Source organism: Artemia franciscana, chromosome 6 (assembly GCF_032884065.1).
Source record: "Artemia franciscana chromosome 6, ASM3288406v1, whole genome shotgun sequence".
In the NCBI taxonomy this organism is placed as follows: Eukaryota; Metazoa; Arthropoda; class Branchiopoda; order Anostraca; family Artemiidae; genus Artemia; species Artemia franciscana.
The window spans coordinates 28,559,659-28,584,512 of record NC_088868.1 but is presented as its reverse complement, the minus strand read 5'-3'; the positions used below and the strand labels follow the sequence as shown (position 1 = coordinate 28,584,512).

At 35.4% G+C, this 24,854-nt stretch overlaps 1 protein-coding gene across 1 annotated transcript in view; it reads right to left on the bottom strand.

Annotated features, from left to right (window-relative positions):
* The window catches only part of LOC136028534 (solute carrier family 12 member 6-like), a 236,358-nt gene that overhangs the window by 43,626 nt on the left and 167,878 nt on the right, over window positions 1-24,854 (bottom strand). Inside the window, 1 exon segment of the mRNA XM_065706380.1 lies at window positions 10,191-10,380. Within this exon segment, the coding sequence (XP_065562452.1) occupies window positions 10,191-10,380 (190 nt within the window).

Genomic DNA, 24,854 nt, shown 5'->3' with positions numbered 1-24,854 from the left:
CATGATTGCAGAGGCACCATTTGGACCAAATCTTGGGGTGGGCATAAACTCCATGTTGCCCCCCCCCCCCCGACTTACTTCGCGTCGCGTAATCATCTAGAAAATGGGCATTTGACAGAACTCGAGAATTTTATTATGTATCTTACCTACTTTCAAATTTTACAATAATTAATAGCAAATAGCGTAATTACCCCAAGGGACGTCAAGTAATTACGCTCTTTGGTTAATAGGCGTGCAGTAATTTCAAATCAATTGGAGAGAATGGATTATGTTGGACATAATGGATTATTATGGTCGGCAAAGGGCCCTTTCCCTTTTGACGCATGATTTATGCTTTCAGTGTTTGAGGATGGGTGGTTGGGAAAGAGGTTCTATATTGTCTTGACAAAACGACATTCCGAGGCATAGAATAGTGGTTTTAATTGAGTGGGGCATGGCATAGGTGGTGACCAACGTTTACACCCCCCTCCCCCACAGGAAATACCCCCAACGGGAAATATTTCTCCCTTATTGAAAAGCCCTCCCCTGGAAAATATCCCCCGGAAAATTCTCCCTTGGAAAATCCTCCCTGGTAAATCCCCCACGACTGCTTGTCCTTCAATCACTTTCGACTTACAAAAAAAAAAGAGATTCGAACTCTCAATTTTTTATCTAGTGAGCACCCTCCGAAATTTCTGCGATCACGAAATGGAGTTGTGGATGAGGAAGGGGAAGTTCCGCTCCTATAGGAAATAAATTCCGCTCATTTTGGGGTTTAATGTTATTCTTTAGTTTGATAATAACTACGTAAACCAAAAATATTCCCAGAAATCATAAGGGAGTATATATCAATTACACTGTTTTGATGTGTTTTTTAAAGTTTCTTTTGTACCAAACCCCCTCCCCAACAAAGATCTTGGTTACCTATAGATCATATTTTAATTTCTATCTCCACCCTCCCCTCGTCTCTCCCTTAGAACTAGTTCTGTACTTACCTGAAGGCTCAATGAGAGCTGGGAGGGTTTGGCATCAAAATGCACCCTTTGAGGTATCTCCCTCCTTCCCAAACTACAAAACAACTAGAGAATCCCATTGTAGACATTTAATAACTTTATTATGATCTTTTTCAAGAGTGAAATACTCCTAAGAAGATTCCTCGTAAAATGCAATTTAGAAAATGAGTTTCAGTTTTCTGTTATACCTTATATATCTATGACAGTTTGTCTGGCCTCTGCATAGCGCAGTCTTTATATTTTCGACCCTGAAGCTTATATATACGGTTTTAGGCGCTTAACCCCCCATGGAAAATATTTCTCAGAACATGTGCCCTCGCTAAAAGAAAATTATTCCCAAAAATTTAATCCCTAGCATAAATTCTCCCAGACAATCCAGTCACCTGCAGAAAACTTCCCCGCAAAAATTTGTCTCCCAATTATAAATACTATCTATAAGCAATGAACAAATTGCAAGATTTAAAAGGACAGTTAGACTTCTACAATTGGGCTCTCTGATCGTGTTTTTGTTTGGGAGGGAGGAAAATACCTCAAAGGGTGCATTTTAATGCCAAAGTATCATTGAAACATCACATACATACATAATTAGCTCTAAAGGAGAGACGAGGGGAGGATGGAAATTGATGTATGATGCCCAGGGCTGTAATAAGAATTTTGATTGGGTGAAGGTTTCGGGGGAAAGGGTCCAAAAGAAAGTTAAATAACTCATCAAAAACGCAAAATTGATACCTACTTCCTTATAATTTCCGGGAATATTTCTGGTCTACGCTGTTATTATGAAAGTTAAGAGTAACATTAAACCCCAGAACAAGCAGAATTTATTCCGTATAGGAGGGGGACTGCCTCTTCCTTATCCACATCTCCACCTCATGGTCGCAGAAACTTCGGAGGTTGCTAATTAAATCAGAAAATGAGATTTAAAGTTATTTTTGTATCAGTCGAAGAGGGGTATTTTCTGGATGGGAAATGCCGGCCATCATATATAAAAATGACCTTTTCTAGGATTGTATTGCGGGGATTCTGATTGATTAAGGTTGTTTTTTTTTAGTCATAAGATCACTTGTTTGCAATTTTTTAAGTTTTTAGTAGAGGGAGAGCCCTTAAATATTGAAGCAAATGCCATTCTGTTTGGGTGGGAGGGATTAAACTAAATAAAAAGAATGTGTGAAATATAATAAATAGTGAGAAATCATAAAAGATAAATCGAAATTGGGAGAGGTGGGTACAAAAGGCCCCATCGTACTCCCTGAATGTGACCTCTACTCTTATCTTCTGAGACGGAGCATTACTAAATAGCACGATGTAATAGCAATTTTATACACCTATCCAAACGTTAGATCAAATTTGCGGAAAATATTGAAGTCATATTTTAGTTGACCTACTTAAAATACAAAATAAGAGTAAAACAGGATGCCACTTTATTAGCATATATTAGTTCTTGGGTCATAGTATTTAAATTAAAATAAGAGGTATAGTCAAATTTTCATAAGGTTAGTCTGAGTTCATCTTAGTGTCTGATATGTTAGACGAAGTGTTTCCACCCGATACTTTTCCTGAATTTACGGATTTAATACCACAGGCTGCAGATGCTGCTACAATTTCAAGTGGCTATGCTGAGGATACTAGTTTGGAACATACTTTATTTGCAATGTTTAAGAAACCAAAATTGGTACCAATACTGCTTGTAGTTCTACCTATCATCACCACAGTGATCGTAACGGTTGTGGTGGTAGTTACACGGACAGTGGTTATCGTTGTGGCAAACGTTATACCAGGACTTTTTCCATCCTTACAGAAGAGAAAGAAACCTCGTTACAAACCACATATTTACAAAAAAGGATATATGAATTACCATAAGCCATATGAGTATAAACCTAACTATGGTGACCATAAATACCACAAAATGCAAAACCAAAATTATGGTGTTGATTATAACCAACCATATGAAAAATATGCAATGAATATGTACAGTACAGGTGAATATGGGCATAAATATGGAATAGATAAGTATGAAGAATACGGATCTTATAAGGACGATGAAATTAAAACCAAACCACATTATGACGAATATCATGATTATTTACCATATAAAAAGACAGGAATGGAATATAATGGATACAGGGACGAATATAATCCTGATTATAAGGACGTGGAGCATGATCCATATAACAAAGACATGGACTATGATCCCTACACTAAAGATATGGACTACCATCCATATAATAAAGACATGGATTACGATCCGTATGATAAAGACATTGAATACAGTCCGTATAATAAGTACATTGACTATAATACACATGAGAGTCCTAAGATGCCGTATGAATCTAAAGACTATTATCCTACTTATGAAACTGACGACTATAAGTCCAAACCTAATGATATGATGAATTATGGAGGCTATAGAAAAATGAATAGCTATAATAAATATGATGAAGATGAATATGCTAAGGATTATTGACATACCTGTTCATCAGATTCATGCATAAGGTAAACAGTGCTTGAAGGAGACAATTTAAGAGGAAGACCAATTTAAAGTTTCCAATAGAGAAGTCTCTCAGGTTTTTGTTTTATATTTACTCCCAGAAGCTTATGCTACAGAAGACTTTTCCTAATGTACATATATGTATGGATTTATTAGTTCACTGGTTTGTAATAAAGTTGTTTAGCTCCCATTTAAAGAAATTGATAGGACTGATACCACTTGTAGGACATTACACAGGAAACTCATCATGCTACTACTATTTTTTGGGGCCTTATCCGAATCCGGGGACTTTAAATCCCTTTTCCGAAAATGAAAACTGAAATATTCCGTAAAAAGACACTTTCTGTTACCTATTGGCTGAGAAATAACTCATTATCATTGTAGTGACTCCGCCTTAAAAATATGAAAATTAATACAAGCACACTTTTCTTAAGTTTAATAGCTAGAAAAAATTGTTACATGGCCTAACCCCCTCTCCACCAACCAAAAAGAAACAGAGCACAGGTCTAGCCTGGGCCCATGGATAATTCTGTTATTACTTCAAGGTGTATTCTAAAGGGAAACCCATTTCGGTTTGTGATACACACCAATATTTATTTTAGGTGAGAAATGATTTATTCTATTCTTTGGGAGTTGGAGGGAAGCCATGAGATACTAATACATTTTAACTGTTACGGCTCAAAGGGTACCAATTAGTGTGTGTAATTTCTATATCCGCACCACGACTCCTGCTCTTGAAACAGTCCTTATATTTGCAAGGCTGTATTAGGGGGCAGATATCGGTACCCAAATATCTACAGTTTGGCCCTCCCTGTTCGTAAACTAGAGATTATTGCTGAAAATGAAGTTTTTATGATTATAAAATGGCCAAAACAATTCCCTGCAATTGTACTTCTCTAGACTAAAATCAAGGGTACATCCCTCTAGGACATACACATTAATTTGTGCTTACATTTCCTTGGTTTTCTGAGACTCCTTTCACAAACTGTCCTGATTGTTCTTGCCAAAGATTATATTTACAATAGACAAAGAATCACTAATAAATTGAGTCTAGCTTTGAAAATGTCAACAACAGTAAAGTTGACTCGGGAAAACCGTAAAATTCTAGTTTAAGGCTTTTTGATATCTTGGAAAGTAGTTGTTAAACTCTCAAGATTGGATCCAAAGGCTAAATAATCTCCTTGGAAAGTATTTGGAAAGCTAACTCCCCTCCTTCTCCCTCAAGAGGTCACTGACCTTTGACGACCTTTAACAGTTTTTATGTTATAAAATACGAAATAGATCTTACGAATCTCACAAGATCTTAGAATAGATCTTACGAAATAGATTTTCTACTCAAAGAAGGCACATGAAAATTATTAAGTAGGTAAAAAGTGATAACAAGTCGTGTATGCAATCTTTTAGGCCTTATGAATAACAAAAGGGGTTAACATAGTAGCTTGGCAATACTTGTCCAGGGTACATTTTAGGCCGTGGATCCATTCCTGAAAGATTAATTCAAATAGTTCAACTACTTTCCAAGATAGTAAGAAGTAATCCTCCTTCTTACATTTATGGATTGAGTCAACAGGAAGATATGACAGTTCCTTCTAGACTGTTCTTAAAGGATTGACCAGCAGTAAGATAAATTGAATAAAAAAATTAAAGTAAATAGCGACGAAGACCACACTCTCTTTCCATCACAAACAACAAAAACAATAAGAACAATAGGGAATTCTTTTCACAAGACAGTGGAAAACTAATTTAAATGAATATTCCGGCCGTTCTCAGCAAAATATAAATATATAGAAGAAGAAAAACTTACAACAAAATACGACCAATAGAACTAAAATGATTTTTTTTTTAAACAATCCCAGCATCCTTTCTTCAGCAAAGTTCAACCAGGTCACAAAATAAAAAAAAATTCATGTTAGTTCTATTGGTCGTATGTTGTTGTAAATTTCTCTTTTTCTATATATTTATGTTTTGCTGAGGACGGCCCTTGGACATAGGGCCGAAATATTCATTTAAATTAGATTTCTACAGTCTTGTGAAAATAATTTCTTATTGTTCTTCTTGTTTTTTATGTTTGAAAATTAAAAGTACGTAAGTAAAGGGAAAAAAAGTAACCAGAAAGAATAAAAAATTGTAAAATCTTCTACTTCACTTTATTTTCTACTTGAGGACAATTTAAAAACTTCGATACAAGATTGGATACCGTTTGTGTTTTTTTTTCTAATCACGTCAGTCAACCGATAGCCTACTTGAAGTAGAAAATGAAACAATTACAGTAGTTTGGGGAAGAGAAAATTATTAAAAATGTAATTGTAACTATTCGAGTGTTACAAATCAGGATTGTATCAAGGATTTTTGTTTGAAGGAGGTGGGGTGTCGGGTTACAAAAAAACTTCCCATGCGACTTCCGTACGAGTTGGACATTTTTTTGGAGGGGGGGGGGTCTCAAAATGGGCAATCTCCCTGTATACGACTATAACATACCTGCAGTGTTTTGATCATTTGTTTTTATGTGCAAGTGTCTATTTTGAAATTCCTCTCTGTTGTATGAGTCATATGCTGATTGCAAATAACAGCTATTATAACAGCAAATATGCCCCATTCATTTTATTTTAGTTGATTATCTGTATCTGTCTTGTAAAGTTCTATAGATAAATGCTTGTTAAACGAACATTGCAAAATGGAGACAAGGATATTGTGAAAAGGACAAAATTATATCAAGGATATAATTAGTGACTCAATATAAAGTTATATAAAAGGATATAATCAGAGAAATGGCGAAAAGTGGGCAAAGTGCCCAGTATCGAATTTTTGGTACAGTGAATGAATTCGATGGAAATAGTGACTTCGCCGATTATGTGGACCAACTCGAGCAATATTTTATTGCAAATGATATCACTAGAGAAGAAAAGAAGAGAGCTGTTCTATTAACTTCGTGTGGTGCGCAGACATACGCATTGATAAAAAATCTTCTGGCATCTAAAAAGCCGTCGGAAAAAAGTTCTGCTGAAATTGTCAGGACAGTGAAAGAACATTTGTGCCCGAAAAAACTTGTGATTGCGGAACGCAACAAGTTTCATCAAAGGCAGGGTGAATCAGTGAATGCTTATATAGCGGAACTGAAACACTTAGCTGAAACCTGCGATTTTGGCGAATTTTTGAGCCAAGCATCGCGATACCGTTTCGTGTGTGGCCTTGTATCGAGTGGCATGCAGAAAAGACTTTTAACTGAAAATGATCTTACCTTAAGTAGAGCAATTGAGATCACATGGAATATGGAGACTGCAGAATTCGAAGCAATTAATATCAAGGATGGAGCTGCCTCAAAAATTAACAAATTCACCAAAGCAAATGCGATGCCTGAGAACACTGTATGTTACCGGTGCGAAAAGGGACCTCACAAACCCAGTGACTGTTGCGGAATGCCGCAAATGTCAGAAAAAAGGGCATATTTCAGCAGCATGTCGATCCAAGCCTGACAGTGTTGCCAGAAAAGAAAAATATAAGTGCAAAGTTCGCCATGTAGCGGAAATTGAAAAATCTGAGGAGGAGAAAACAGATTCGGCAAGTGCTCCTGATCTGAAGCAGCCTACGAACGAGGGTAACTGGACTATTTCATCTATACGCGATGAGAAAAAAGTTTTTGTCAGACAAAACGCAACTGCTTAGCCCTATATATTCGATAAAGACTGAACTTCATGGACTGTGAAACGTACATATTTTAGGTGTATTTTAGAGCCATATACATAACATTACAATTTTTCCCATAAATTTGAAGTAAAAATCCTATTTATTTTCCCCTAAACCTTTCAAAATTAATCACCTATTGTTATATTATATCTAAACGAGGCCAATTGAGGTATCATCAATATAGCCGATCATGAGTCCATATATAGGAGTTCGTTATTATCAATACTAAATAAATTTCAAATCGAATTCACGATTTTATTATGACTAAGAAGAAATTTCTCCATATATTGCATAGCCAGTAGAATTCACAGAAACGTTGATGGTTGTTGGGGGGGGGGGCAAAAGGCTATTTTTTTAATCTGGGAGAGATATTTCTTGTTTCCAAGTTTTTTCAATGAAAATTCCAAAAAAGCTATTTTCCACTGAAAATACAAAAAAGAAGTATTTTTTCAAAACCTCAAATTGACGCCACTGGGCAAGTTTGCAGTCGTTTTCTAAAACTAAAGTCACTCAAATTTTTTCACGATAGTAGACAGTTGCCATGCAGCTGAATTCAAATTGTAACGTAGATTACTGATAATTTAGAATAATATTCTCCGCCAAAACTATTTCACGCGCCTTTAAAGGAAAATAAACTAGTCGATACACTTGCATATGCACCACAAGGCTTGATCTGTCACCCTCGTCTCTAGATTTATTTGCAAAAGTCTTCATTTTATGCAGTTCCAAGTTTTGGCAACAAAGCTGTATCCAGAGGGGGTTAAAGGGCTTAAAAACCCTCCCCACTCCTGAATTTTTTGTCTCACAAAAACCCAACAAAAATGCATATTAACAAATTGTTGATACCTTTTTCAGGTTTTTTAACCCCCTCTCCCCTGACACACGAAAAAAAAAAATCTAGGATGTACTTTTGCTTGGTAAGTATTCAGTATTTAGGGGAAGCCAACATCATCTATTCTATATTTTTTATTTATATATTTTATTTATATATATTTGTATTAATTTCTATGCGTAGCTTCAGTTATCCCTAATGAAATGCACCTGTATTTATCATGTGCAACAATGACTAATTCTCGTGAGACTTATTAGTCCCATAAATTTTAAATTATTCCTTTTAAAGAAGTAACCTAAATCTTTAAGTCTTTCATTAGTAATTAAGACAGTATTCATTAAGTTCTTTAGGGCCAAGGCTGACCCAAAGAAAATAATTTTTGTTATTAGATCAAAATTTTATTAAGATTGAAATCCAACCCACATTTTTCTACTATCATGGAAAATCCCCCCACCCTTCCGTTTGATTCCTCTGCGTGTGGCCGTTAATCATTTTTCATAACGGGGGTCAGATGTTTCAATTCCTCTTATTCATCATAATTTTCAATAACATCCGCCAAGCATGCTCTTAAAATTCATCTTCATAATTTCTAGATATTTTCTGGCTATGTCACAGACTTCCCAGTCAACTTAAGTGACGAGCATAAGCCCTAATGATTGAGCAGTCAGAGGAGATTTTGCTAAGTTCTGCTTCCCTTCCCCAGACTTTTTTAATGTCCTAAACTCAAAGATTTTATGTTTTATTTGATTGACTCACACCCTTCAAAAATTTGATCCCAATTTACATGAGATAGAGCCCCTCCGCCCTAGATAAAACCTTGCCCATTTCACTATGCCCTTCAAATATACTTGCGACAAAACTGCTTAAAACAGGACTTAGAACAATTTAATTGGGCAAAAACTATTGCGACATGGAAAACTATTTTCTAAAAGACTGTGAACCTAGGTAATCAATTGACTTACGATTTTACAGTATTTAACAGGACAACCCCATTAAATCAGCTGTATCTACGCCCCATGGTATTTAAAAAGCGTGGCACAGTGGAGCCACTAGTATGATTGCCTCCCGGGGCGGACTCCAAAAGGGCCGCTTCTTTTCTGTTTTAATGAATGACCACCCCACGAGGAAAAAAGTCAGACATATCTGCTAATCCCCTTGCAAAAAAACGATTTTCCTTCTTTATCAAGGTGGGGAACTTTAATTCCCTTATATGGGAATTAAACCACGGTGATTCCAGTGGTGCAGCTTTCATCTAAAATTGACGATATTTTCGAGAGATTTCAGACTCTCAGAATTCCCGTAAACTTGTCTTCACATTAAGCGGTTTATCAAAATAAAATAAAAATTACCATTACTGGATTAGCTTACTAGAAAATAACAATAGAGGATGAAAACACAAATATTATCCAAAAAGATAATTTTTTCTATTATTTTCTCTTTTTCCCCCTCTTTAAATGCTTTTAGATGTGAAGCCCAAATATTCATAATTTTACTAGTTATGGAAAGTTACGGAAATTAACAGAATCATGCGATGAATGTCTTCCTATTTTTGTCACTTGCCTTCACAAAACACTCTGATCATGCAAGTCATGAGTGGGTCATCCCTATAAATTGTGAGTTTTTATTTTTCCGATAAGCTGCAAAAGAGAATACCCCAATTTAGAATCTGGCAGATTCTCATGGACAAACCCACTACATTCCATTTTCCAGGTTCAGGTGTACTCCCTGATAGAAGTTCTATTCGATACCCTGAATAAGATATGGTAGATCCTCGGACACAGAATTCCAATTGAATCAATGACCTAAATTACAGTTTAGCGCCTGAACTTTTACCAGCACTTTCCCTCTACCTTATTCAGGACAAGTCCCCCCATTCAGCTACAATTTAAAATGGAGAAGGATTTTCTTGAGATAGTTAGCTGAAGAACAGATAACAGTTCAAATAGGGATAAATCATTTTATTAGACACGTAAAAATAATGACAAAAAATTCTCGATATTTCGATCACATATACAGTGACTGTCATCAGCAAATGACGAGGCGTCGTGGAAAGGCAGTGCGGTCTCCAAAAATACCTAATTAGCTGAAAGAAAATAAAAATTTAAAGTAAAGAGTCTAGCTTTTAATCATACGGATCTTATGATGAATCTTGTGATTCTTTCGATTCAACCGCTATTTCTTATGTATGAAGACTCACCTTAAGCTGATGAGCAAATGAAAAAAGTTTTCTATGAACTGGAGTGAAATCTTCTTCAAGCTTCGAAAGGAGCAGAATTTGGGGTCTCCAGTTCTTGCAGTGTGGAGGTCCTTGTTCTAAGTGAAGAAGGCTGAATCGAGCAAGAGATAGGGCTAAACCACGCATTCCATCGCCCCATTCTTTCTCAGCACTGAAAGAAATATACTTGAACTTTATTTTAGTACAAGATTCTGGCAATAATATTGTATGTACGCTTAGATCAGAAAAGGACTGTTAATTGACCTTTCTCTAGGACATAACTAGGACTTCATTAGATAGGAGGGAGGAAGAGTCTGAGATAACTAGGACATAACTAGGACTTCATTAGATAGGAGGGAGGAAGAGTCTGAGATAACTAGGACTTCACTAGATAGGAGGGAGGAAGAGTCTGAGATAAGGAAAGGTGTTGAATTTGATCCGTGAGTATTTAGAGGCTACATATTATAATTAATTTTCCCGGTTCTCACAAGGGGGGAGTCAATACCTTCATTCTGGCTACGACAGTGAGTATCCTACGTTGTTACGTGTCTTACTTTCGTACGAGAAAATCACCTACAGCTATAATTTTATTTCTATATTACTTCATAATTCTGTACTATTTATCAAATTATTATAAATGTTCTACAGAAAGGATAGTGGCTACAACTAAAATTGACCAAATCTTAGTTTGAAAAACGAACACAAATGTTTGCTTCTTAGCGCAATTAAGTAAAAAAACTAATTTTTTTAGCTGAAAGTAAGGAGCGACATTAAAACTTAAAACGAACAGAAATTACTCCATATATGAAATGGGTTGTCCCCTCCGCAATCCCTCGCTCTTTACGCTAAAGCTTTTAATTGTTTTAAAAAGTAGAATTGTGGCAAAAAGTCAAACTTTAGCGTAAAGAGCGAAGGATTGTGGAGGGGACAACCCATTTCATATACGGAGTAATTTCTGTTCGTTTTAAATTTTAATGTCGCTCCTTACTTTCAGCTAAAAAAAATAGTTTTTTTTATTTAATTTCTGAACGTTTTTGAATTAATGCATGTTTGGTTTTGGCTCTCCTCACATAAATTATTAAAATGAAATTTGCATATTAATTCCTTTTTTGGCTAAATGGCTTTCTCTTAGTTTTGATCAGACGATTATGAGAAATAAGGGGTGAGGAAGGAGGCCTAGTTGCCCTGTAATTTTTCGGTTACTTAAAAAGGCAACTAGAACTTTTAATTTTAACGAACGTTTTTATTAGTAAAAAAATGCGTAACTTAAGAATTAACTTACGTAACAAGCTTTCATAACCTTATATTTTTATTATGTATACGAGGGGGTTTGTACCCTCGTTAATACCTCGCTCTTTACACTAAATCGTAAGTTTTGTCCCAATTCTTTAAGAATGACCCCTGAATCAGAAAGGCCGTAGAATAAATAGTTGAAATTACTAAAAATACTTTAGCATAAAGAGCAAGGTATTTATCTCCTCCTAAATACCTCGCTCTTTATGCTAATATATTTTTAGAACCCCTCATATGCGTAATAATCTCTGTTCGTTTTAACTTTCAATGCTACTTCTTCCTTTCATTTGAAAAAAACGTTTTCATGTTTATTTTTCATTGTTTTCTTATAGTAATGCTAGAGAATCCTGCGCCCTTTTCATTGAATTTTTCTTCCCCCATGACAGATTTCTCCAAGGAAAGATCCTCCAACTTAGCCCCCTCTCCTCAGACCCACCCCCAAACAAAATAAAATCCCCCTGAAAACGTCTGCACACTTCCCAATAACCATTACTATATGTAAACACTGGTCAAAGTTTGTAACTTGCAGCCCCTCCCCCAGGGATTGTGGGGGAGTAAGTCATCCCCAAAGACATAGTTATTACGGTTTTCGACTATTTTGAACAAAATGGCTATCTCAAAATTTTGATCCGTTGACTTTGGGAAAAAAATGAGCGTGGGAGGGGGCCCAGATGCCCTCCAATTTTTTTGGTCACTTAAAAAGGGCACTAGAACTTTTCATTTTCGTTAGAATGAGCCCTCTTGCGACATTCTAGGACCACTTGGTTGATACGATGACCCCTGGGAAAAACAAAAAAACAAACAAATAAACACGCACCCGTGATTTGTCTTCTGGCAAAAAATACAAAATTCCACATTTTTGTAGATAGGAGCTTGAAACTTCTACAGTTGGGTTTTCTGATACGCTGAATCTAAAGGTGTCATTTTCGTTAAGATCCTATGACTTTTAGGGGGTGTTTTCGCCTATTTTCCTAAATAAGGCAAATTTTCTCAGGCTCGTAACTTTTGATGGGTAAGACTAAATTTGATGAAATTTATATATTTAAAATCAGCATTAAAATGCGATTCTTTTGATGTAGCTATTGATATCAAAATTTTTTAGAGTTTTGGTTACTATTGAGCCGGGTCGCTCCTTACTACAGTTCGTTACCACGAACTGTTTGACAATCATCTAGATTTACTGCCAAAAAAATCAGCCGACAATATTTCGCTGTATACCTGTAGGATAATGAGAACACAAAACAATATCGGATTTTTTTTTTTGTAGAGTAGAAACACAAACACTTTGAATGATTCAACGAAGCAAAGCAAAGACAAAGGATTCTGGGATGTTTCTATATGGTTTGACTACCCTTATTTTTTTTTTCAAAGTTTCTTCAAATTGAGTCCAGTTCAATGAATAGGTCTCTTTTCAGTCGTATAATGAATATTTCTTTATTGGTTTATAGACAATTCTAAACTGAAGCAATTTTTGTAGAGCTAGAGCTATAGAAGTAGCTTCAGGATTTCCACCGTCCCTAGAAATTCTCGCTATAGAGACAGAAACAAAAATTTATTTCTAGAGTTTAAATTCTGGTTAATTCATCCTTTGAGGTATTTCTCTCTCTCCCTAACTAGTAAAAGTATTTTTGAGGTCTAAACAAATTTCACTGTCTAAGTTAAATCCCCTGTTGTGTTACAAATTCCAAACGTTTGGGTATAAGGGCTTTTTAATGGGGTTTTCTACAATGGGGTTCTCTTATTGTTTTATAGTTAGGGAGGGAAAAAGATGCATTAAAAGGTGTATTTTAATGCCAAAATATCCCAACTCTCATTGAGCCTTCAGATAAATACATAATTAGTTCTAAGGGATAGACGAGGGGAGGGTGGAGGTATAAATTGGTACATAGCCCCAGGGCAGTATCTGGGACTTTTTTGGAGGATTGTTTTTCAGAAGGGGGAGGTACAAATTTTTTTTAAATCCCATCAATGATGTGAAACTGATATTTAACTGCTCTTGATTTCTGGGAATATTTCTGGTCGACGTAATTATCACAAAAATAGAGCAGCATTAAACCAATTAATTCCGTGTGGAAGGGGGGCTGCCCATTCCAAATCCTCACCTCCGCTTCGTGGTTGCAGAAACTTCGGAGGGTGCTCATTAGGTCAAAAATTGAGAGTTAGGTCATAATTGAGAGTTAGGAGCATATTGTCAGCAGTATGGGGGAGAGGAGGTGTAAATTTTGGCTCCAAAATACTGGAAATTTAATTAAATTAGTTCTTTAAAACTTAGCAATTCAAAATTTTATTTCACTGTAATTTTTATTTTTTTAATGTAGTAAATATAAAAGAAATATTTGTAGAATTTTCGGTTTTCAAAATTTTATCCCACACATTTAGGGGAAAATAGTGTTGGGGGGGGGGGGTAGTTGCCCACTGGTAACCTTTGATTAATAAAAGGAAGTAGAACTTTCGATTTTAAATCGAATAAGCCTCTTCCAAAGTTTATACGACTACCTCTTTCATAAAAACGTTAAATTTTAACAATTGGCAACTTTCGTAACTTACAGCCATTCCTCCAAGGGCTGTGAGGGTTTTTGTCAACCACGAGGGCACCAACTTTTGGTATTTGAACTACTATGAACAAACTCGCTAGCTAAAAATTTTTATTGGATGCATTCTGGAAAAAAAGACATGGGGAGGCTAGCTACCCTCCGATTACTTTTGAAATTAGAAATTTTGATATATGGCACTAGAAAATTTGACTTTCAATCGAAAAAATTCAACACCTTCCATAAAAAAATTATGCTAAAATGGGTAGCTTTCATAACTTACAGCCCTTACCCCACTAGATAGGGTGAGGGTTGTCAACTGTGGAGGTGTGGTTGTATAGCCCATGAACTATTTTGAATCAAGTTGTAATTTAAAAATTTTGATCGAATTCATTTGGGAAAAAGAGGGGGTGGGGGTTCGATCACATTTGACTCTTACAAAGGGCACTTTTGCCATAAGCAATGCTACAGCGTTCTTTCTGATTACCGACAGAGAAATGAGTGAATTTCTTTAGGAGTTAAAAAAAAACGAAAAACAATTTGGTCCTCTGAAAATAAGGAGCAACAAGAAAACTTAAAGCGAACAAAAACTATTACGTAAATGAGGCGGTTTCGCCCTCCTCAATAACTCACTCTTCACACTAAAGTTTTTATTATTTCAAAAAAAGGTATTTATTAAAGAATTAATTTATTTAACACGTGTTGTTCTTAAAGAATTGATACATAATATCAAATTTTAGCGTATAGAGCCAGGTATTAAGGCGGGGCTAACCCCACTCATATACCTAATAATTTCTGTTCGTTTGAAGTTTTGATGTTGCTCATTGTTTTCAGTTGAAAAATCTTGTTTATTTAATTTCTCATTGTCTCTCAAATAATACCGGGAAATCCAGCCCCCTTCAAAGAGAAATTTCATCACCCCAAGGAAAATCCCTCCATGAAAAGTTCCTCCCATGTAAAACACCCCGCCAGGAATATTCCCCCCGGACTGTTCCAATCTTGCTGAAAGTTCATCCGGAAAATTTTTTTTGGGAAGATTACGGCTGGAAAATTTTTCTTAGTACACTTTCCTTTAAAAAATACTTTAATTTATGATTGTTTTTTAAATAAGGCTGGAAATGCCCTTCCTCCCTCCATGGAAACTTTCACCATAAATCCCCCCCACAAATCCCTAATAGAAAGCCACTCCCACAGAAAATCAAACCTGTAGAAACTATCTCTCAGAAGACCCCACACGGAGAATTTCTTCTGTGGGTAATCCAACTCCTGCGGATAGATCTTCTACACAATTCCAAACCGGTGAAAATTCCCCGAACAATTGCTCTAAACATCTCCACATGCAAAATTGATTCGGCAAAGAGAAAGTAAGACAATAAAAAAGAATTTCGCATGGGAATTCTGGAAAATTCCCCAGTGTAAAATTTCCCAAGGAAAGCCCACCCCCTTAGACTTCACTCCACACAGAACATTCTCACAAAGGAAATCCTTTCAGCAGAAATCCCCCCTGGATAGTGTCTGCACAATTCTCAATAACAAATACTATAGATATACAATGGGCAAATTTAATGACACAGACCTTTCCGACTGTAAAGAGAAATATTATCCCCAAAGGCATAGTTAATGCAGAAAAAATGTGCATCTAAAAAATGACTTAGAAAAAGGAGCTTGGGAGGGGGACTAGTTACCCTCCAATATTTCTAATCACTTAAAAAGGGCACTAAAACTTTTAATTTTCGTTCAAATGGGCTCTATCCCGTTATCTAGAACAATTGATCCGATAAGATCAAACACCCCCTAAAAGTCATAGGATCTCAACGAAAATCACGCCATCGCATTCAGCGTATCAGAGAATCTCACTGTAGAAGTTTCAAGCTCCTATCTACAAGAATGTGGATATTCGTATTTTTTGCCAGAAGACCGATCGCGGGTGCGTTTTAATTTTTATTTTTATTTCCAGGGGTGATCGTATGGACCCAGTGGTCCTAGTGTCTCAGAGAGGGAAGTAAAGGGATATATACATTAAAGGTCAAGAATACATTTCTTTCAAATAAAGTCTCATCAAGTATTTTAATATTTCTGTTTCCATAAAAGCTAAAAATTCAGACAGATATACCAATAATAGAACTTCTAGCTGCCTTCAATTTATACCCACAGTGAATATTTATCTGTGTAATGTCACAATATAAATGCATAAGTATATTTATTATAAATATAAAATATATTGTAAATATATATAATTCAGATTTAAGTATATATTTTATCGTCTAACTGCTGACATTTGATACCAAATACATAAACCCACACAATTGTCTTAACAACAAGCAAAATATATGGTTGTGCTTGTCATGGGAAGACAGTAAATTTGTTCAATATGTCTTCTCAATGATAAATCAGGAGTTATTCAGTAGAGAGAAATAAATTCTTTTCCCAATGTCTCAAAGAAAATAGCTTGGTTTAGGGAAAGAGAAAGAAGATTTTTTTTTACTTTTGCACGAGTCTATAAAAAAAAATGTCTTGCTGAAGTGGCAACATGATTTCTTTTCGAACTTCTTTGTCAGCAAATCCTTGAAAAATTGTCAAAATTTTTTGTCAAAATAACAGTAACAATCATGGCCAAAATGAAGATATTGACAATTTATGATCACATCACATCATCATTCCATATTTTCTAATGTCATTGTTTTCTTTTATTTTACAACTGCAAAGAATGGCCTGTCAGACCATAATGTCTAAGTTTGTCGACGGGGTAGGGCTGATTGATCAAATATTTTCCAGTGAAAGCCTCCCTCCTCTCCTACCTTCGTCCAGATAACACCTAAAATTATGTCAAATTTCACTCTAAGAATACTTTTTTGCTAAGGGGGAAACTATCAATTCCTTTTCGCCATATTGTACGCTTAATCCAAATATGCTCTTTTAAGCGAACGAATGTTAAGAGGTAAACCAATCCAGATTGATGTGAACGATCCTTCATAAGGATTGAGAAATTTTACTGTTATCTACAACAAAAGATCCAGTGGACTCCCCCCTCCGTATTATTCGATGTGTACAACTATAAGCAGCTGTTTAACCACTAGTAAAACTGCAATTACACTCTATAAATAACGATTCGTTCTTTTATGGAGTGTAAGCATATAATTACGGACAGATGTGCCACTGCGTACCTATACAACCTCTAGAGGTTAATTCTTCATTCTCATTTGTCAATCTTAAACTTTTGTGCTTGAAAATCAAACACTACGCATTGCGCATCTCTTTGAGAGGAAAGATAACTTGAAATCGTTTTGAGAGCCTCAGTGTCAGCTGGCCGTCTCAAAGACATAAGGCCCATTGGTGAATTCTCTCAGGGTACTAGCTACTACCGTTATTTGTCAAGAATTTGTGATTTGACTGAAAATTGAAATGATATTTATTTTATCTGATCTTCAGTGTTTTCCTAGCAGGGATACATTTTTTCCCTGGTAAGAAATCTTAAAATTTTCAGCGACTGTCCTGTCCTGAACTTAAAAAAAAAATTCTGCTCCGTTTTTTCAAAAGAACAATTTCTATACTTTTTAATGATTTAAAGCTTCGTTGAAACTGAATATCTCTACCTCTGGAACAAAATAGGAGAAGTTAAATGGTTTTCTTAAGATCTTTTGAAAAGTACGCATCCGCTTTTAGTTTTTTCAAGTTTATACATGTCTCTTAGCAAGCCCAATCAATTCAAAATTGTTTGGTAACATAAAGTAAAAAAGTTTATAATGGACGAGATAGGGTGATCCAAACCAATAAAAAACTAAAAAAAAAACTAAAAAAGGTAAAAACTAAAAGAACTAAAAAAGAAAAAAATAAATGACGACACTCAAAGAGAAAGCGACCAGGACAAAAGGAATGTTCGATTAGCAATCAACAAAGCACCGGGACACAGGGAGTATAAATGACGACCAGGACATAAGTAAAAAAAAAAAACTAACAAAACTAAAAAGAAGGTAAAAACTACAAAAAAACTAAAAAGAAAAAAACTAAAAAAAGGCAAAAACTACAAAAAAAACTAAAAACTAATAAAAAAGCTAAAAAACTAAAAAAACTAAAAAAAGGCAAAAACTACAAAAAAAAACTAAAAACTAATAAAAAAAATAAAAAAGCTAAAAAACTAAAAAAACTAAAAAAAGATAAAAAGCTAAAAAAACTAAAAAAAAACTAAAAAAAAGGAAAAAACTGAAAAATAAGCTAAAATAAAGGTAAAAACCAATAAAAAACTAAAAAAAAACTGAAAAAACTAAAAAAAGGCAAAAACTACAAAAAAAAACTAAAAACTAATAAAAAAAAGTAAAAAAGCTAAAAAACTAAAAAAACTAAAAAAAGGTAAAAAACTAAAAAAAATAAAAATAAAAAAAAAACTAAAAAAAAGGAAAAAACTGAAAAATAAGCTAAAATAAAGGTAAAAACCAATAAAAAACTAAAAAGAAAAAAAGGAAAAAACTAAAAAAAATTTTCATCTAAAAAACTAAAAAAAAAAAAAAAAGGTAAAAACTAAAAGAACTAAAAAAGAAAAAAATAAATGACGACACTCAAAGAGAAAGCGACCAGGACAAAAGGAATGTTCGATTAGCAATCAACAAAGCACCGGGACACAGGGAGTATAAATGACGACCAGGACATAAGTAAAAAAAAAAACTAACAAAACTAAAAAGAAGGTAAAAACTACAAAAAAAAGAAAAAAAAACTAAAAACTAATAAAAAAACTAAAAAATCTAAAAATCTAAATAACCTAAAAAGGAAAAAAATAAAGGAGAAAAACAAAACTAAAAAACGAATGTATATACAGACCGGGACACCGGGATACAAATGAGGACCGGGACACAGGGAATATAAATGACGACCGGGACACAGGGACACAACTACAACGGGGACACCGGGGGAAACAGGGGGATATAAATGACAACCGGGACACCGGGACAGGGAATGGTCGATTAGCAATCACCATCAACAAAGCTTAAGGGCAATCATTAGAATCATGATAGATCTGAATACAGATTGTTTTCCCATGGACCATTATATGTTGCATGTTCAAGAGTCGGTAAACCTGACAATCTATTTATATGCAAAGACAATGGGACAGCAAAAAATGTTGTATATTCGCAAGTTTTACGTAGTTAAAACCATATATATATATATGTATATATATATATGTATATATATATATATATATATATATATATATATGTATATATATATATGTATATATATATATATATATATATATCTATATATATATATATATATCTATATATATATATCTATATATATCTATATATATATCTATATATATAATGTAGTATCTCAAAAGAGATACTACATTTTTTTTAAGGCAAAATTACATTTTTAATTGATAGTACTACTTGATAATGCTTCTTGCTGAAAGAAGCAAATAGCACATTCTCATTGGCCTAAAAATGTCTTTAATTTCTTTCCCATGCCATTTTTTTAGTTTGTATAGGAATATATATTCTTAGGGTTGGTTTTTAGCTTAGTCAGATAATTAGAGCTTTTCCGTCGCTTTCAATTCATGTTTTATTCATCATTAGTATTTTGCAGTACTTAGGTCTACTTTTGCAGTATTAGCAGAGTCTCTAATAAGTTTTCTTCTTCATTTAAATTCTCAAAGGTGTTTTCTATAGGGTGTTGGCTTGTGAGATGTTTCAAACAGGCTAAATTGGCTACTTAGGTCTACTTTTGCAGTATCAGCAGAATTTCTAATAAGTTTTCTTATTCATTTAAATTGTCAAAGGTGTTTTCTATAGGGTGTTGGCTTGTGAGATGTTTCAAACAGGCTAAATTGGATACTTAGGTCTACTTTTGCAGTATTAGCAGAGTTTTTAACTAGTTTTCTTATTCATTTCAATTGTCAAAGGTGTTTTCTATAGGGTGTTGGCTTGTGAGATGTTTCAAACAGGCTAAATTGGATACTTATGTCTACTTTTGCAGTATTAGCAGAGTTTTTAACTAGTTTTCTTATTCATTTAAATTGTCAAAGGTGTTTTTCTATAGGGTGTCGGCCTGTGAGATGCTTCAAACAGGCTAAATTGGCTACTTAGGTCTACTTTTGCAGTATTAGCAGAGTTTTTAACTAGTTTTCTTATTCATTTAAATTGTCAAAGGTGTTTTCTATAGGGTGTTGGCTTGTGAGATGTTTCAAACAGGCTAAATTGGATACTTAGGTCTACTTTTGCAGTATTAGCAGAGTCTCTAATAAGTTTTCTTCTTCATTTAAATTCTCAAAGGTGTTTTCTATAGGGTGTTGGCTTGTGAGATGTTTCAAACAGGCTAAATTGGCTACTTAGGTCTACTTTTGCAGTATCAGCAGAATTTCTAATAAGTTTTCTTATTCATTGAAATTATCAAAGGTGTTTTTTATAAGGTGTTGGCTTGTGAGATGTTTCAGACAGGCTAAATTGGCTACTTAGGTCTACTTTTGTAGTACCAGCAGAATTTCTAATTCTGCACATACACTTCAAGTAAGAAAAATACTTATCTCTATAGTCAGAATTGCATCCATGAATCCAAAGTTATTGTGCATTTGCATCAGAAAGGAAATTAATATTCACCATATACAGACCTAGCCTATACCAATTCAGGGTATATATTTGCACGTTAGTGAGTATATGTGTATGTATGTGTATATGTGTGTATGTGTATGTGTATGTGTGTATGTATATGTATGTATATGTATGTGTATATATATATATATATATATATATATATGTATATATGTAAGCCCTATAGATAGGTAGAGTAGCTCCATAGGAGGCTTAGGCCAAGTAGGACCTTGTCCCAGTGGGGCCCATAATAGAAACTGGGAAACCCTCCCCTGGGGGTCATAATTTCAGGTGGAGGAGGAAGAAGGCCCCTCAAATGTACACTCAGCAGGGCCAACTGCCGTGTTCACGCGTCAGATGAGTTACAAACCTTCTCCCAGTAATGGGTTAAATTGCATGGTGAAGCTGAACACCATCGTGGGAGGATCCTCTATAGGAGGACAACTGCGGCAGGGCGTAAGATCCAGATTTATGGACAACGGCCTCTGTAAAGGGCTGCCTCGACCCTTTCGGGGTACCTGCAAGACTGGGAAACTTGCGGTCAATTTTTCCCACTTGAGGAGTAGCGCCCCTCGAGGAAATTATAGCCTAGTAAACAACACAGCACTCGTACGGGATTCTGATTATTGGATAATTTTCTGGTCTTGGTTTTTTTTTATGGGCGTTTTCGGGCTGAAAAACCTCTTCCTAGCTAATTTATCTACTATGGGCTGCCTCCCCGTAGTAGCATAATATTTGTAGGCATGAATATATAATGAGTCGGAGGTAATAGGCTTGGGACTGTCTGTGCAGGATTTCGACTCTTGTTGATAGAAGAGCATCGCCAAGTGCTGAAAACCATGTTGTGACCAAGATGGGCCCAGGATTGCACAAAGCCTCCAACTTACTGGAGGTCCCAGGGACTTCTTGCTGTCCGGTTCTAAGCCGGCTTAAGCGCTTCGGTGTAGACTTGAGAAGATATGTTGGTCCCCATCCTGCACTGGTATCCGGGATCACTGCTTTTCTTGAGGCCAAAATAATTTCAAAGATTTAAAGAACATGAAAATTGGAACTTGGAATGTTACGACGTTAAAAAATGACTATCGCATCGACATTTTGACTGACGAATTCAGACGGTTTGAACTGGATTTATTAGGAGTTTCAGAAACTCATATCCCAGGGGTAGGAAGCATGAAATTAGGTGACATAGAATTTGTTTACTCAGGAAGGAAGGATGGGGTACATAGACAGGGAGTAGGGCTCATGATGAATAAGGAAGCTGCTAAGTCTTGTTTAGGCTGGGAAGGTATTAATAATAGAATACTAATTGCTCATTTTATGACTAAAAAGTTTAGGGTATCAGTTATAGTAGTATATGCCCCCATTGAACCAACTGATGGAGATACTAGTGACTCAGATGAATTTTACTTACAGTTACAGGAGCAAATAGACAGGGTACCAGGTAGAAATATGGTGTTTTTGCTAGGAGATTTTAATGCCCAGGTTGGTAGAAATAGGGATAGATGGTATCCTAGCCTAGGTAATTTTGGTGTAGGAAAAGAAAACAGTAATGGCTATAGGCTTTTGCAATTTTGTAGGTATAACAACCTAGTTATAACCAATACGGTGTTTGGTCACAAAATGGCCCATAAGTTGACATGGTATTCACGTGATGGTAAGACAGCAAACCTTATTGATTATGTTATTGTAAACAGAAGACTAGCAGGATCAATACAAGATACTAGGGTGTATAGGAGTGCCGTTATTGATGTTAAAAGTAAAGATCACCATCTAGTAGTGTCTAAGGTTAATTTAAAGCTGAAATTTCGGAAGAGTAACTCCCTCCCGGGAAGTTATGATGTTGGTAGACTTCAGGATGAAAATTTGAAAAAAAAATTCCAGGAACAGTTGAGTACTAAACTTGAGGGTTTAAAATTTGACAATGTGGAAGATGGTTGGAATAATTTCAGAAAAACAATTTGTGAAGTTGCTGATGGTGTCCTAGGGAAGAGTGCTAAGACAGCAACTAGGAATATAAGTGAAAAAGCTTTAGGTTTAATAGAGAGTAGAAGGGGTTTGTATAAGAATTATCTGAGCGATATGTCGTATGAAAACAAAAGGAATGTAAAGAAAGTGGAGAAAGCATTAAAATATGAACTAAGGAGATGTGAAATGGAGGCGATGGATAAAATTGCTGAGGATCTGGAAGATGCGGCTAGACGGCATAATAGTAAAATATTATACTGGCATGTTAATAAATTGAAAGGGAGTAGCCGATCCGGACTAGTCCCAGTTAAAGATAGAAATGGGGTCACAATTAGTGATAAGGAAAAAGTTAAAGAAAGATGGGTGGAACATTTTGAGAATGTGCTAAACCGAGATACAGTTGCAGGAAAAGATATAGATAAAAATGAAAAAGTTTGTGATACCTTGGATGTGAAGGAAGATTTGTTTAGTGAGGAAGAATTAGCGACAGTGCTAGAAGGATTAAAAAATAATAAGGCCCCAGGTGCTGATAGTATGATTAATGAGTTCCTTAAATATGGTGGCTCTGAGGTTAGGAATAAGCTACTGAAGATTATGAACATGATTTTTGAAAAAGGGGAAGTACCCAATGATTTTAGGAAAACCTTAATTAAACCACTGTATAAGAAAGGTGACAAGAGTGAATGTCGGAATTATCGAGGCATTAGTCTGGTCTCTGTAGGTAGCAAATTACTGAGTAATATGATACTTTTTAGACTGAGACATGCTGTAGACAAAGTTTTAAGGGAAGAACAATGCGGTTTTAGAAAAGGTAGAGGATGTGTCGACCATGTTTTCACTCTTAGGTTAATAATTGAGAAGTCCCTTCGTTGTCAAACACCTTTGGTCCTTAGTTTTATCGATTATGAGCAAGCTTTCGATTCTGTTGATAGAACAGCGTTAACAAAGGTCTTATCGTTATATGGTATACCAGAAAAATACATTAAAGTGATTTGCGCTATGTACGAGAATAATACTGCTGCGGTTAAGGTAGGAAATGAGGTTAGCAACTGGTTTTGTATTAAATCAGGAGTTAAGCAGGGTTGTGTTCTATCCCCCTTTATATGGATCATTTTGATGGACTTCGTCTTAAGGAGCACAGGAAAGGCAATTGGAGACCATGGAATCAAATGGGGAGGAAGAACGCTCCTGGACTTAGATTATGCTGATGATTTAAGCATATTAGATGAAAGTGTGAGCAAAATGAATGAATTTTTAGAGGTTTTACGAGTTCAGGGTGCTAAAATAGGCTTGAAAATTAATGTTAAGAAGACTAAGTCACTAAGGTTAGGAATAAGTGAAGATGAGCAGGTGACCTTAGGTAACGAAAAGATTGATCAGGTTGGGAGCTTCAGTTACCTTGGTAGTATTATTAGTAAAGATGGTGGGAGCAGTGAAGATGTTAAAAGTAGAATAGCTAAAGCTCAGGGTGTTTTTTCACAGTTAAAAAAAGTTTGGAAGAATAGAAAGATAAGCCTACAAACCAAGATTAGAATATTGGAAGCTACAGTGATGACAGTGGTCAAATATGGCTCTGAAGCATGGACACTCCGAAAAGCAGATGAAAATTTACTAGATGTTTTCCAGAGAAATTGCCTACGGATTGTTCTGGGTACCCGGCTGACTGACCGTATTTCAAACAGTAGGTTGTACGAAAAGTGTGGTTCAATCCCGCTTTCTGGGGCTATAATGAAAGAAAGGTTGAGATGGCTAGGCCACGTTCTACGGATGAAGGATGACAGATTACCGAAGATTGTCCTTTTTGGCCAACCGTCTGGGGCTACACGGAAAGCAGGTCGTCCTTGTCTGGGTTGGGAGGATGTCATAAATAAGGATTTAAAGGAAATGGGAACTTCCTGGGAGGGTGTAAAGAGGGAGGCTTTAAATAGATTAGGTTGGAGGAGGAGCGTGCGTAGCTGTGTTGGCCTCAGGCGGCTTGGTGCTGCAGTGAGTTATTAGTAGTAGTAGTAGTAGTAGTTGTCTATTCGTGTCTTTTTGCATGCGTATTATCAAGTGTGTTTCTTTTGGTATCCCCAAGAACATTCTACTATTTACTAAAGAGATGGTTCTGAGCCAAAGATGAATAAAAAACAACAACATGGAAGAAAATTAAAAAGAAGACACATTTCTAGTATTTATTTTAATTTACCTTTTTTTATTTCTAGTATTTATTTTAATTTACATATAGTGGATGTCCTCGTATTTTTCGTGCTGTTTTTTTTTGTGTTTAATTATAT